At 41.7% G+C, this 13,517-nt stretch overlaps 1 protein-coding gene and 1 long non-coding RNA gene across 2 annotated transcripts in view; one reads left to right on the forward strand and one right to left on the reverse strand.

The window, feature by feature from the left end:
• Positions 1-3,770: 3,770 nt before the first annotated feature.
• Positions 3,771-13,517, reverse strand: part of KCND2 (potassium voltage-gated channel subfamily D member 2) — a 286,590-nt gene continuing 276,843 nt past the window's right edge. The window contains exons 5-7 of the mRNA XM_013303287.3: positions 12,170-12,265; positions 8,582-8,829; positions 3,771-6,999 (exon numbers count right to left, since the gene is read on the reverse strand). Of these exons, the coding sequence (XP_013158741.2) occupies positions 6,822-6,999; positions 8,582-8,829; positions 12,170-12,265 (522 nt within the window). The 3' untranslated portion in view covers positions 3,771-6,821. The remainder of the gene's footprint in view (positions 7,000-8,581; positions 8,830-12,169; positions 12,266-13,517) is intronic.
• Positions 8,572-12,137, forward strand: LOC114013595 (uncharacterized). The gene is made up of 3 exons (XR_003556660.2): positions 8,572-8,682; positions 10,661-10,841; positions 11,649-12,137. It is a non-coding gene; the product is annotated as an uncharacterized LOC114013595 (long non-coding RNA).

The following is a 13,517-nucleotide window of genomic DNA, read 5'->3' on the forward strand; positions in this document are numbered from 1 at the left end:
TCCTGCCCTTTGTCCAGGAAATCCTGATGCTTAAAGTTTTACTCAGGGAGTGTCTGTGGAAGCTCCTATAGCCATGCTTCGTTCGGCTGTCCTGAAGGCCTCTCGTGAGAGGCAGCCCAGGCTGCCGGTGAGGGTTGCCTCTCTATCTCCTTGTGTCTGGGTTAGAGCTCATGAAGAAATAAAATGGCAAATTGGGCTAGGGAGATCCATTGGAGAAGTCCACAGCTAGAATTTGGGGTACTGACAGCCCAGATGATTTGGTTTTAGGTTTCCCAGGGGGTAAGGAAGCATTGCCATTTGGTGTAGTCGGGTTATTTTAAGAGCAGGAGGGTTGGTTTGGGGTCGGGCTCCTTTGATACAGTGTTTGTGGACTCTGACAACACTGAGCATCCATGGTCAGGGTAACCTCACCTGGGCTAGGCTACCCAAATCCTCAGCCTGTCTGTGTTCAGGATGGGGTAGTGTCATTTGAGGGAAAGACCCACGTGTCGATAATGATAAAAGTATTCTCTTCCCTAGTAAGGACTACCGATAAGTATTTCGGGAAAGAATCCTATTTTGGGTAGCAAACCACATTTGTCAAAAAGGGTCTTAGCTGTAAATTGGAACATTTTCAGACCTTTTTCTTTGACTGTGCTCAGGCTATGAGGTGTCTCTTTTTCTAGGACTTGTTCAAAGAGCCTTAAAATTGATTGACTAGGCTGCTGTGAGCCTGTTCTTTTTCAGTAGAGCTTTAAGATATATGTAGGAGAGAGGCTGCTTGACAAGAGGGGAAAATTTAGAGATACTTGCAGCAGTGAAAACTACTTCATCCTTTTATTTCCTTTCCCCCCTCAGTTTTGCAGGAGTACCTGGAGGAGAAGGGTGGTGTGTTCTTTCATCTCTGCAGCATGAACTGTTATGAACCAAATCTTTCTTGTTGCAACAAACAACTACGGAGCTGCTCCTTCATGTTTTTCAGAAATTGCTTAATGTTAAGGGGAGCGACTGTGTTAGAAAGGGGGTCACCCCCTGCCCACATCAGGTGTTTCTGTTCAGCCCAGTGAATCATTACAGAGCCCGTGGGACTGTGCCTGTAGCCGTGGGGCTGACTACGGTTTGCAGCACACAGTCATGACTCGGGAGTGTGGGGATGCTTTTAGGAGCCAAAATTCAGTATTCCTGGTCTTTGGATGAGTTATTGATTCTTCTGCCAGCAGGTTGTATGACAAGGCTTTCTGAAGGATAGGTAACTATGTTTTCTGTTCTTTATAACAGTTCATTTTGTCAAAGCAACCCGTAAATAAAAGGAAATGCATTAAGAATAAATAGTAGAAAGAGAGGCTCTTGGTCACAGCAACTCTACGGTTAAACATGAAGGAGGAAGGGGTTTTCAAGTAGTTTTTGAAGTTTTTGCCATAAAAGCATTGTGTTGGGTTTACGTGGCAAGGTTTTGATAGTAGGGGGGTGGGGGGCAGGGTTGGCTTCTGCGAGAAGCTGCTAGAAACTTCCTTTGTGTCCCGTGGAGCCCATGCCAGCTGGTTCCAAGATGGACCTGCTGCTGGCCAAGGCTGAGCCCATCAGTGATGGTAGCACTACCTCTGGGATAACGTGTTGAAGAAGGGGAAAAAAAGGACCCTCCACAATGGCGGTTGTGGCTGGAGAGAGGAGTGAGGCTGCGTGAGCGGAGCGTCCCTGCAGCCCCCCGGGCCAGTGCAGACGGAGGGGCAGGGGGGCTCCAGGCCCGGAGCAGAGGTTCCCCGGCAGCCCCTGGGGAAGCCCCTGGTGAGGCCGGCTGTGCCCCTCGGCCCGTGGAGGGTAACGGTGGGGCAGATCCCCACCTGCAGCCCGTGGGACCCCACGCCGGAGCAGGGGGTGCCCGAAGGGGGCTGTGACCCCGTGGGCAGCCCGTGCTGGGGCAGGGTCCTGGCAGGGCCTGTGGCCCCGCGGGGAGAGGAGCCCGGGCTGGGGCAGGTTTGCTGGCCGGGCTGGTGGCCCCGCGGGGGACCCCGGCTGGAGCCGGCTGTGCCTGAGGGGCTGCGCCCCACGGGGGGACCCTGGCTGGAGCTGGCTGTGCCTGAGGGGCTGCGCCCCGCGGGGGGACCCCGGCTGGAGCCGGGCGGGGTGTGAGGAGCCCCCCTGAGGGGGAAGGGGCAGCAGGGGCAGCGTGTGAGGGACTGACCCCAGCCCCGGCCCCTGCATCGCTCGGGCGAGCCCGGGAAGATTTGGGTTTATCTCTTATTATCCTACCCTGACTTGATTGCTAATAAATTAAACTAATTTCCCCCAGTCGAGTCTGTTTTGCCCATGAACAGTAACTGGTGAGTGATCTCTCCCTGCCCTTATCTGAGCCCAGGAGCCTTGCCCAGTATCTTCTGTCCCCTGTGCAGCTGCGGAGGGGAGCGACAGAGCGGCTTTGGTGGGCACCTGGCATCCAGCCACGGTCAACCCACCACAAGCATTATGTTTAATTCATGTAATTACTATTACTGACTTAAGATTGTATCTAAAACTTTAGAACTTGTGTATGATTGACTACATTTCTTTTGAAAAAATTCCGATGTCCTAAATACTTCAGAGTTTTTATGCATTTGCTTGCTTTTTGTTCAGCACTCCCCCACTTCCAGTTGTTTCTTGTTCATAGATACTGTGAAAGTTGGTACCTTAAAGGCAGATAAATAGATAATGTAGTCAGGTAGGAAATGAATCTGCCCAGGTATTTACATATATCTCACAGACTTTGTCAATCTGAATGTGTTCACTCCCAGCTGTTCTTTTAGCCACATGTTCACACATCACATCATCTGCGTGCTCTTTCAGAACACGTGGTAATCTCCAGATGTTTCCATGGTCAATGGGAAAATAAAGTCCTGGTGGGCCCCACATGCAGGAAAGAGAGTATATGACCTCCTATGCACTGTCACTGCCCCAAACTTACTGATCCTATGGTTTCACTGATTTATCCTCCTCCAGAGCAGTCTCCTCTCTGAAAGCCACTCTTGTCCCTGGAGCAACTGAGGTTGCATCGTGCTCTCCACTGTAAAAGCCTTCTGACAGCAGTCAATGTGTTTCCACAGCGAGTATATCCAAAACCTCAAAATCTTAAATTTACATTTTTGGTGTGTCTCCTGTAGCTGTTCCGTGGGAGGACAGTCATTCTCCTTTAAAAATGCTCTGGGACGATTCACAGACAGGTATTACTTTTACCTTTTGCTTCCTCCCCAGAGCGTGAAGCTCCTGGCAGAGGCGGCTGTCATGCGTGCTGGTGCTACACTATACACAGCTGATAGATCAGCATCATCTGCACTGTCAGTCGCCCTGTTTAAGTGATCCATGGTGTGTTGTTACCCACTGTTGTGTTACAGAAGCGGTTCAGTCTCATCTGTGCACTAATATTTTATCAAGGGAATTTGATACCAGGTTTGAGGAGGCTCTGTAGCCTGGGAGGTTCAGCAGAGCGGTTGGTGTCTGGGCGTATTGAAAACATAGCGGATATTTTTAAAAGTACAGCTAGAGAGGTGGAGTTCATATTGCTGGAAATAATTTGGTCCCCCAGTTTTCTCTGCTGCTGCAGGCTGGGAAGGGGAAGGTGATGCCCACTCACACGGAAGGGCAGTTCTGCATTATGGAGCTGTGGCATCCTGGTCCCAGTGCCTCTAGTATGGTTCAGATTCACTCATGGCTCGCCTGGAATTTGTGTCAGGGACATTTGTTGCCCTCAGCTTTAGTGTTCCTTCAAACTTACCAGAGGAAAAAAAAAAGTTACATGAATAAGTTATTGCAAAACCAAGTTGACCCATTCAAGCATGCAGATGTTTTATTTAAATACTCCTCAAATGTCTATTTATTCAGCATAACGTGTATTATGCTGCCTTCTGAAATACGATATATGACTGTCAAACAAAATCGTCAAAACAACAACCTCGGTTTCTTTGTATGATACACAGAAATAATTACATTTCATGTACAGTACAGATGCATTTTACACAGTCATCAACAGTCATTCACTACCAAAACAGCATTTAAATCACCTAAAACACCAAAAGAATGTGTATTTCCCAAGTCCAGAATAAATTAATGACTTTGCATGGGACACATGGAAATAGGAGACAGGACTGGAATTCTGCAAAATCATACTAAATTATTCCTTAAGCTGCATTTTAAAAATGAAAGTACATGTTGCTTCAGGGGTCTAACTGTTATGCGAGTGTATTGCTGTAGTGCGTTCTTTTTAGTCCATACAAAAAGGAAAACAGAGATTAAAAGACACATGACCTGATGGAGTCAGTAGGTTTCCTGGGTTCTGTGTAGTCTGTCCCAAAGAGGGTTTAATAACTGCCTTTTTGCATTATTTACCTGATCTAAGTAGTCAAGAAGTACCATGTGGCATGAAGAAGTTGTTGCAGATTGCTAATATCAAGGCAGCTCTTATGTCAACAGCTGTTTGGCAAAAGATAAGGACCAAGCCATTTTTTGTATGAGTAACCATGGGTAGACGTAGGATGCAAGTAAAAACTCTGGGTCCATTCTGCCGCTCCTTTAAACCCCGTTAAAACTTACGTGACCCACCAGCTTCAGCAGATCTACTGCAATTTTCCAACAGGGTGAAAGAGGAGAGCAACGTCAGGTGATCGACTGTGGCAGAGCTCCTGAGAAGGAGCACTCCCCTGGGCTTCTGCGCTCCGTTAAGGTTTGGAAGAAACATAGCAGCTCAGTTTACAATGAGTAAGTTGTTCTGTTTTGCAGAAAAAGTGGGAACTTAACTGCAAATTAGCCAAGCTTCCAAATAAGTAAATGATAAGAGACTAATGCATGACGTATACCCTTTATCACTGCAGTTGCATTTTAATATATTACATTGTTGGATTTTGATGTGTATACTGTAGCATGATAGTCCCTCATCTACTCTTCAATCTCTGTTGACAGGTGGAGAGAAAGACCAGTATTTGTGTGCAGTAAAGGGTGTTTTATCAGCAAGTTTTGTTTTTTAGTGGGTATTTTCTCTTAATGTAAATTTTCAGGTCATAGAATGCTAGCAAATACTATACTGAAACATACACTACTCAAACTATTAAATAACTGTGTTAATCATTTATTGTAATGGCATCTAATGCACTGAGCTTTTTGATTTATATGCATATTTTATTTTGCAGACATGCAATTATTTCTGATCCAGTGTTTTTGATGTATATATGTATGTATTGATATGCACGTATTCCATGTATATTTGATGTATATGATGTATGGTATGTCATGTATATAGGAAGCATTATGATACATCTGATGCACTCACGTGAAGAACAATGACACTTTTTTATCAGGAAGGTTTCTGGTAACATCAATGTCTTTTAAAAACGAAGCCAAAAAGCCTTAGCTAATCTCAGCTTTTAGGCCTGCCCATGTAGGCAAATTTCAATTGAAATCAATTATATTTTTATAGCTTTGGGACCCAATCCATTATTCTATCAGTGTTCTTAGGTAATTAAATATCTTCACACACTATAAATCCTCAAACAAGTTTTAGGATGCAAGTTTGCAGGTAATTACAAAAAGAATTTAGCCATAGTTTTTACTGAATGTCTGTCTGTGTCTTCCAGTGTAGCCAACACACTGGATGCTGCAGAATGTCAACAAGGGAGGTTTGGAGATAAGTGTTAGCTGATCCCCAAAACACCTTTATAGTAATTTTAATTCAGATAGGATTGATCCTGTGACAGTACACTGGGGTGAGAGATTTGTTCTGAAAATACAGAAGTAGACCAGATGGGTACAGCAGAAAGGACTGTGTTGATTCGTCAGTAGCCTTGAAATCCCAAATGCTACAGTGATGTCGGGGTGGGCAACAAACTGTCAGTAAAAGAGGACAGTGGACAAAAAGATCAATGACTGAATAGCACATTTGTGGTGCACAGTTTGGCTGTAGGATTATTTAAATATTTTCCATTAGAAATTTATAGAGTAGATGAACTTGTGTAAAATACCTTAAAAAAAAGAAATCCTGATTCCTGATACAACAGGTGTACAATGACTTATTGCAGTTGTAACAGTACCTAGGAAGCAAGGTAAAACAATAGTAAATATTGAACTAACTGAACACCTTTAGTTCACTAATGAGTGTTTGAGTAAGAAATACTGCAATTTTCAAAGGGAAGTTATTTGTACAACTACCATGGAACATTAACAATCAGCTTGTAAGTGCACGGAAATGCCCCTTTCTACAGTAATATTTTATCATGCCTAATCTGAAAAACAACAAAAGTAAACTGAGATCACAGCTCCAAATAATTTTTGCATGCATTATGGTTGTAGTTCTTTCAGTCAGTACAAACATATTTCATATGAGCATTTTTTCTTCCATTTTTTGATAGTTCCTCAACAAGTGTGTGGTTTATTAACAGAAAAAAAGAAAAAAAGACATGTTATCAAAGTGTTTCTTGTTGTTTTGCATTCAGCAGGAACACAGGTTTGTTTCTATTTTTTGTTTTGTGGTTGGGTTGTGTTTTTTTTTTGTTTTTGTTTTTCTAAAAAGAGCTCTCATGATAAGAAGAAGCATCAATGGGGATATTTCATTGTGCTCATATAGTAAGTCAGGATGGTCACAGAAGATTCCACCACGCATCAGTTCGGACAAGGGGTAAGAAACTCCTTTTGGTTCACACGCTATGACACTGAAACCCACAAAGTGTTTTGTTTCTCCTGAACCTGTTGCTCTGTGGCCACTGGCGCACACGTCAAGGGGCGTTGTCTTTTGTCAGCTTTCTCATTCCTCGCGACTTGTTTCTCACTGCCTCGAGCTCAGCTTGCAAGTGGTCTTTATGCTAATTTATAAATAATTCTATATTTTATAAAGCAGATACTCTGACAATGTTTCCTCCCGAATACTCGGGAGACTCTGGCCTATCATCTCCTTCGGGTGTGGTGACTGGAGGTGTCGGGATGCTAATTATTGCTGTAGTGACGTAAGGCTGCTCACAGTTTAGTTTAACGCACTCTTCCACTTTGGCATTTAAACTGGAACGGCTGGAGGAAGAAACAAAAATCCATGCAGAAAGAAAGTCCATGTTACTGCAAACCTCTCTTGTGCCTGATTCTGCTCCCTGAGCTGGCCATCTCCATCCTGCCCCATTAGAGCTGAGAGGTGCAACACAGCACCCCCCCCCAACCCTGCGCCCCAGCAGCAGGTGGTCCATGTCCATGGACAGGCCCCCTTTTTCCCTTCCTTCCCATTGTTTCAGCATGCCTAGAATTTTCTCAGCCCACCACCTAAGTGTTTCTGAACAGGGAAAGCATTTGAGCAAACCTGACACAGCCAAGTGACTTGCTGTGGAGGAAAGTGGGAACTAAGGACCAGTCCCAGTCTCCTACTGGTTCCTCCACGCCGTGCTTATTTAAGAAGCTTTTGTATATTCTGCATCCTCAATAGTAAGGCACAGCGATATATGCACTAGTTGAGGTTGAGTTAACGTGTTTGTGGAGTTGCTGCAGTACCTCAGCATCATACGAAACTTGTAAAACTCAGACTGGCATTTTGTGTTTGGGTTTTTAGCTCATTTTCTAGCACAAGGCTGGTGCTTTGTGTTTTTACGTCCTCTGTGACTGGAAGTGTGGTGCAGGCAAGCCCTCTAGCAGAGAAAGGAAGGATGGATCCAGGCAGAGTACTTCCTGAAAAGCTAAGACAGATCGGAGCTTTGTGCTGGCCCAGATGTCTCGTTGCACAGCAATTGAAAAATTTCAGTAGCTACAAGCTGCTGGATTGTTCATGGAAATGAAATCCAAACCTAGTTAACTATACAAAGCAACTTACTCCAAACGTAACTTAACGAGCCAATCTCTATAGCAACTAGTGCTGCAAATAGTTCTTTTTTAAATGGTGGCACATTTGAGTTCAATAGAAAACACTTCTGTGCCTCCTGAGACTTTGCTCTGTTTTCAGAGGGGGTGTTCAGATATACCTGAAAGCCAAATGGTTTACTTGTGAGATTACTGAGACATTCGGTAAATTACAGACTCCTAAATTGCACTTTCCTCATTTTTGTAATAACCCCTCAAACTAGGCAATATATTTTTTCTTATCCATTTCATATTTTTTATTTATAAGAGTCTTTCTTATGGCTATTACACTGAGGACTCTGGGAATCAGTTCTATTTTTCTGCTCTGTGGAAATGCAAGGAAGTCTCATTTGTGCTGTGCTTCTGAACCAAACTAGTAGGAACAGCAGTGACCAACCTTCCTTTCTCTTCCCACTTGCTCATCTCGTATATCTGAATTGCACATTTTTCTATGCTAAATTTTTCTTCTGATGCGTTTGTCCATGGCATATAATATTCGGTGCTCTATTTCATTTGGGGTCCCTGGTTGCTATTTGCTGCAAATAGTACGTAGTAGTTTGTGGGGAGGGGATGAGAGGGCAGAAGTGGATACAGAGAGACTATTCTGTCATCTTGGATTAAGCTTGGAGCAAACTAAGTGCAGGATGTTTCAGTACTAGTATCCATTTTTGGATGACTGCCTGCCTGCCTGTGGAGGCCACAGCACCTCTACATCTCTTCTCTAACGAAGGAAGGGGTTTCAGCTCTCGGTGTGCTGCTGCATGTGAAGTACCTGTTAGACAGAGGCGTCCTCTCCACACATCTGATCTGGATGGTGCTGAGCTCTTGTACGCTGCCTGGACGGCTGCCGGTGATGGTGGTGTTTGGGATGCGGTAAGTCTTTTTATGCCTTCGTGAGCAGCAAGTGCTGGTAACACCTTGTTGAGACGAGAGAGAGGGGCTGTGGCTTGGGGGTCTATTGACTGTAGAAACCTCCATGCAGCTCTCTTCATAGACTTGCTCATCCACAAACTCGTGGTTCTAGCCCAGAGGAATCCAGCAAAAGGGACAAAGCACACACAGGAAGATAATTAAAGTGAACATATTAATCGTGATTGTTTAAAGGCTTAAATTGACACAACTGAATAAACTGGGAAAGTTAGACAGCTTATTCTTGATTATAGTGTTTAGCCCATATTAGCCTGGGCTGAATACCAATACAATGTAAATGCTGGAACAAAACACTCAGAGCTCTAAATAAGAAAATGTTAATCCAAATTATTTTGTAAAATAGCATGTGATTGTAACGTAGTTTGCATTATAAATATCTGTATAATCTATGAAGCACCACAGAATAGAGGATAATGTTTACTAATAAAAATGCAAGTGGTGCCTACATAAATGCTCTAAATGTAATTTGGAAATACGTAAGATTTATTATATTGAACCATAATACAACAAAATTCAAATATTTTCCAGATGAATTTATAAAGCTTTTGAATGATGTGTTAGAAATCAGGATCTGAAACAGTGTGTTTCAAGGTATGCATCTGTGTGGGGGGAAAAAAAAAAAAAAAAGATTCAATCAAATAGAAATTTTGATTATAGGAGAGGAGGTGGTTATTTAAAAGCATCAAGTTCCTAATTACTGTAGATGGATGTGTCGAAAGCAGTTTAGAAGACTGAGGATTCAGTTAAACAAAGCACTGTTTATTCATGCAATCTTTGCTTAATCCCAGCATGGCCAGTAGTTTTATTGGGTTGTCACAGAGCTGAATGCAAAGTCACGCAAACAGACAGTTTATGGTGACTCAGTAGGTGATTAGGGAGCATTTCACACACAACTGTGGTTTCCACATTTTCTTTCTGTGTGAAAGAGTGTGAAATAGTGGTGTTGCTTATGGGGGGAAGGGAGGAATTTTAACAGTCGTTTTGAAGTAGCAGCCCAAACTAAGTAGAGATTAAGATACATCCATGTGCGGTTTGAGAAAGCCTCCTTTTAAAAAAAAATATCTTTTCAGTTACTGCTGGAATCAGTCTACATATCCTGGGAATGGTTTAGGGGAATGGTTTATGAGCATGTTCTGGATTATTTTACACTCTACTTAGTCTCACTCACTTCAAATTTGTTAGCCAACTGCAGGTTTTTGTATTAGAATGAGAAAAAAATATTTTTTTCCCCTAAAGAATGATGCACTAATTGGAAAGGTGCTGATTTTTTTTAGGAGAATTACAGTACAGTGCTAATATAAAATATGTGAATAAAGTAAAGAGAGTAACAACTGTGGCCTAGTGTTTGTGACAAATGGAAATATCTTTACAGGCATATTATTGTTATTTCCATTTCTTCTATTCTTCTTCACTCCAACATAAGTTCATGTGGAACTGAGTGGTGTTGAATGCCAATTTCAAGTGATATGGAAAAAAAGAACTTGCTTGAAAATTGACTTCTAGAAGGCCTGTGTCAGTTACAATCAAGATTTTGAATGTGATTGCACAGTGGACATAAAATTCAGAGAGAAAAATGACCTAATTGCCATCTTTAGATTACATTCAGTGGTTTGCAGTATGTTTGCCAAGAACTCTGCTAGTTTTCCAATTAAAAGTAATTTTGTACTTCCTAAAACTTTAAATGGAGCAACCAACAAGAATTCAATTTGTCCATTAAAGAGGGTATTGAGTGAACTTTTAATATAGACTGGAAACATTTTGAAATGATGTAATGGCTCAAACTAATAGATTTGATTATACTTGTTAGTTAACTGTTCTTAAATTAGTTAAAAGAAGCCTGTAAAATCTTTCAGTGCAATTATTTTAATTATTAATGTAATTTTCATTAATTTCCTAACATTGCCAACTCTGCATTTCTTAGAGTAGAAGAGATCTTATCCTAATGACTTCAAAGTGGCAGAAAAGAGAAAAATATGCCTTTGCTTAGTATCATCTGGACTGATGCTTATACCAAATGATATTTCAAAGGATGCCAAGAGGCTGAGAAGGTACCTCACCCTTGCTGTTATACCATGAATCAGCAACTTGCCAGATTCTACAAGGTGAGAGCCCAGAATTTCCAGTTCCCACTAAAATTTTAGGAATGTATGATCTGCAGATTGCTATTTGGAATCCCTGCATACATTTTTGTGTTCATGTGTCGTATGAATTCAGTGCCAGTAGCAGGACCCAAAAAACAAGGAAAAAAAGATTCTATGCAGATTCAGGAAAGATGATTATACTTGCTTTCTAGGCTTAATCCTTTTTTTTTTTTTTTAAAAAAAAAAAAAAAGGTCTGTTTAAAAAAAGAGAAAAAAAACCAAAAGGCTTATGTATTCCACCATTATGATTAGAGGAAGTGTGAGACTTTGGGAACCAAATTCAACTCCCAGCAAATGAATAGAAATGTTTTCCATGATTTCTATGAGAGTTTGACAAGACCTGTGGCTACTACTAGGGTTTTAAATATGTTTGTAATGTTCAGCTGTGGAACACTTTTTAAGATAGACTGCTATTATCAGGTTCTAGTATGAAATGTCTCAAAAGTGTTCCAAAAGGACCCAGTCTGAATCTTGGCAAAGAAACCACATTATACTCTGAACAGGAAGCAAGACAGTTCATCCTACATGCATTATATAAAAATGAATACTCCAAAAGTTAGAATGGAGGAAACATAAGCACCTCTGAGATGACATATGACTATCTAAATGATGTAACAGTTGGACCTTTTTATTTAGAAATAAATACTGTCTAAAGGAGAACATGAAATTATACATATGCCATATTTTAATTTAGCAATGTCTGTTGTGAGAAAACTTTTTAATCTCTCTCTCTTTTTTTTGTTTTTGTTCTTTTTTGAGAAAGAGCAGAAAGACATTCACAGTGATCTCTGTTAAATATAACAGAAGCATTACTTGGGGAATGCTGGATGCCGGGGGATCCTCTTTTACGGTCCCTTCAGTAAGAATCATACTCGTATCAGAGGAAATACTCAGCAGCTTTCCCTGTACAAAAGCCCAACATTTGCTCAGGCAAAAACTTGCTTTGACTGCACTGAGTATTGGATGTGTAAGGACTACAATTTGTATGTTAAAAATTTGTATGTTTTCATAGAGTGCATGAAAACCATAATGAAGGTCACATATATGGCTTGGGTATACTGCTGTCATCTCACTGATGCCAGTCTCTTTCACGCTAGATGAGGCTGTCATCCAGGATATCTCTGTTATTTGTATGCAGTGGGTATAATGCATTAAAATAAGATAAACTGGCTTTTCTTCCCAGCTAACTGCTTTCATATAAGGGCTTATTAATTAGAAGAGATAACTGAAAACATTCAAAACTAGGCTGGTGTTGGGGTTCACAGGAAAAGACAGTTCTCTCTTCTTACCGTAGTTTTTTCCAGGCAGTGAAGCAGGTGGTGGTGCTGCGTTTCAAAGGAAGAGCCAGATTTGCTAACAAAGGCCTGTTCTTCTTCGCTGGAGGACTGTGGATACATAGAACTCTGTATTATCCTCATTTGTGAACAAGAAGACTCTTATCCAAATATTTGATCAGAACTAATCCGGATTGTACACGGTAGCGTAACTGCAATACTTCAATTACATGGTATAACCCAAATTATTTTGGACCCGAGTTTTCTTTTGCTTGTTTGTTTTTTAATCAAACTATTTTCTTTCCTTTCCTTGCACCTCCTTTTAAATGTTTCCATCTTAGGTCTTTTATGCAAATGGAATAGTACAATTTACAAGTGCAATCAACATGTAAGCTTTAAATGTTGGATCAACGCATGCTTAAAATTATCATAAATTTAAGTGACAGCAAAATATTTTTTTTTTCCTGGGAATGTGCCTCATTTGAAGGAAATTAAACATAGCAGTCCTCCTGGGATCATTTCATAGCACTAAAGAATTTGTGGTATTGCTGCTTTCACAAAAATTCATGTCAGTGATCCCAGTCTGCTGCGTTTGGAAAGAGCGTAGCAGATGTTACCGACACAGAATGAAGGACTAAGTAGAAAGCATCCACTGTTTATTAATTGCTTTCATAATTATTCACTAGAAAGCAAAAAACTGAATAGGGGAGGAAGTGGGATAATAGGAAAGATTACAATTCAACTTTGGGATATTTGAAATCTGAATGGCAATTAAGCTATTTGGTGTCTTTTTATTTCAAAGATCTGAGTTCTTTCAAGCAGAAGAGGAAACGAGGGCTCTGACTGCTCATCTTTTGTGCTAGACCAGACAGACAGACAGCTACTTCCTCCTCTTCTGGCTATAGGTTAAAGCCTTCAGCTTTTCAACATGTATTGAACAGAAAGGGCATAGAGGAATGAAAGCCTGCCTGTGTGCCTCAGGGAATTGCCTAAATGCCAGAAAATGGCAGGGATTAAAAAACACTGTCTGTTCAGTCTTTCTCAGCTGGGTACAGCTCAGAGCAGCCAAGGGGCTGCCTCTGGCCTGTGGGTCACTGGGATCCCAGTCCCAGCCGCTGCCTGGGGCTCCTGCCACTGGTCCTGGCTTCCTCGGCAGGGGTAAGAGGGGGAATTAGCTTCAGGTAACATCAGATTTCAGTGCCCTTGAGGTAATCATCAAAATTCTCCTTAGAGCAAAGTAGGTGCTTCCAGGGCGTGTTGTTCACTCTGCAACACCCTTCTGCGCAAATGGTATCCAAAAATCATTTCTTTCCCTTGCTGACAATGAAGCTTCGGTTTGTCACCCATGTTTTACCTGTCTAAA

This window comes from Falco peregrinus, chromosome 6 (assembly GCF_023634155.1).
Source record: "Falco peregrinus isolate bFalPer1 chromosome 6, bFalPer1.pri, whole genome shotgun sequence".
NCBI lineage: Eukaryota > Metazoa > Chordata > Aves > Falconiformes > Falconidae > Falco > Falco peregrinus.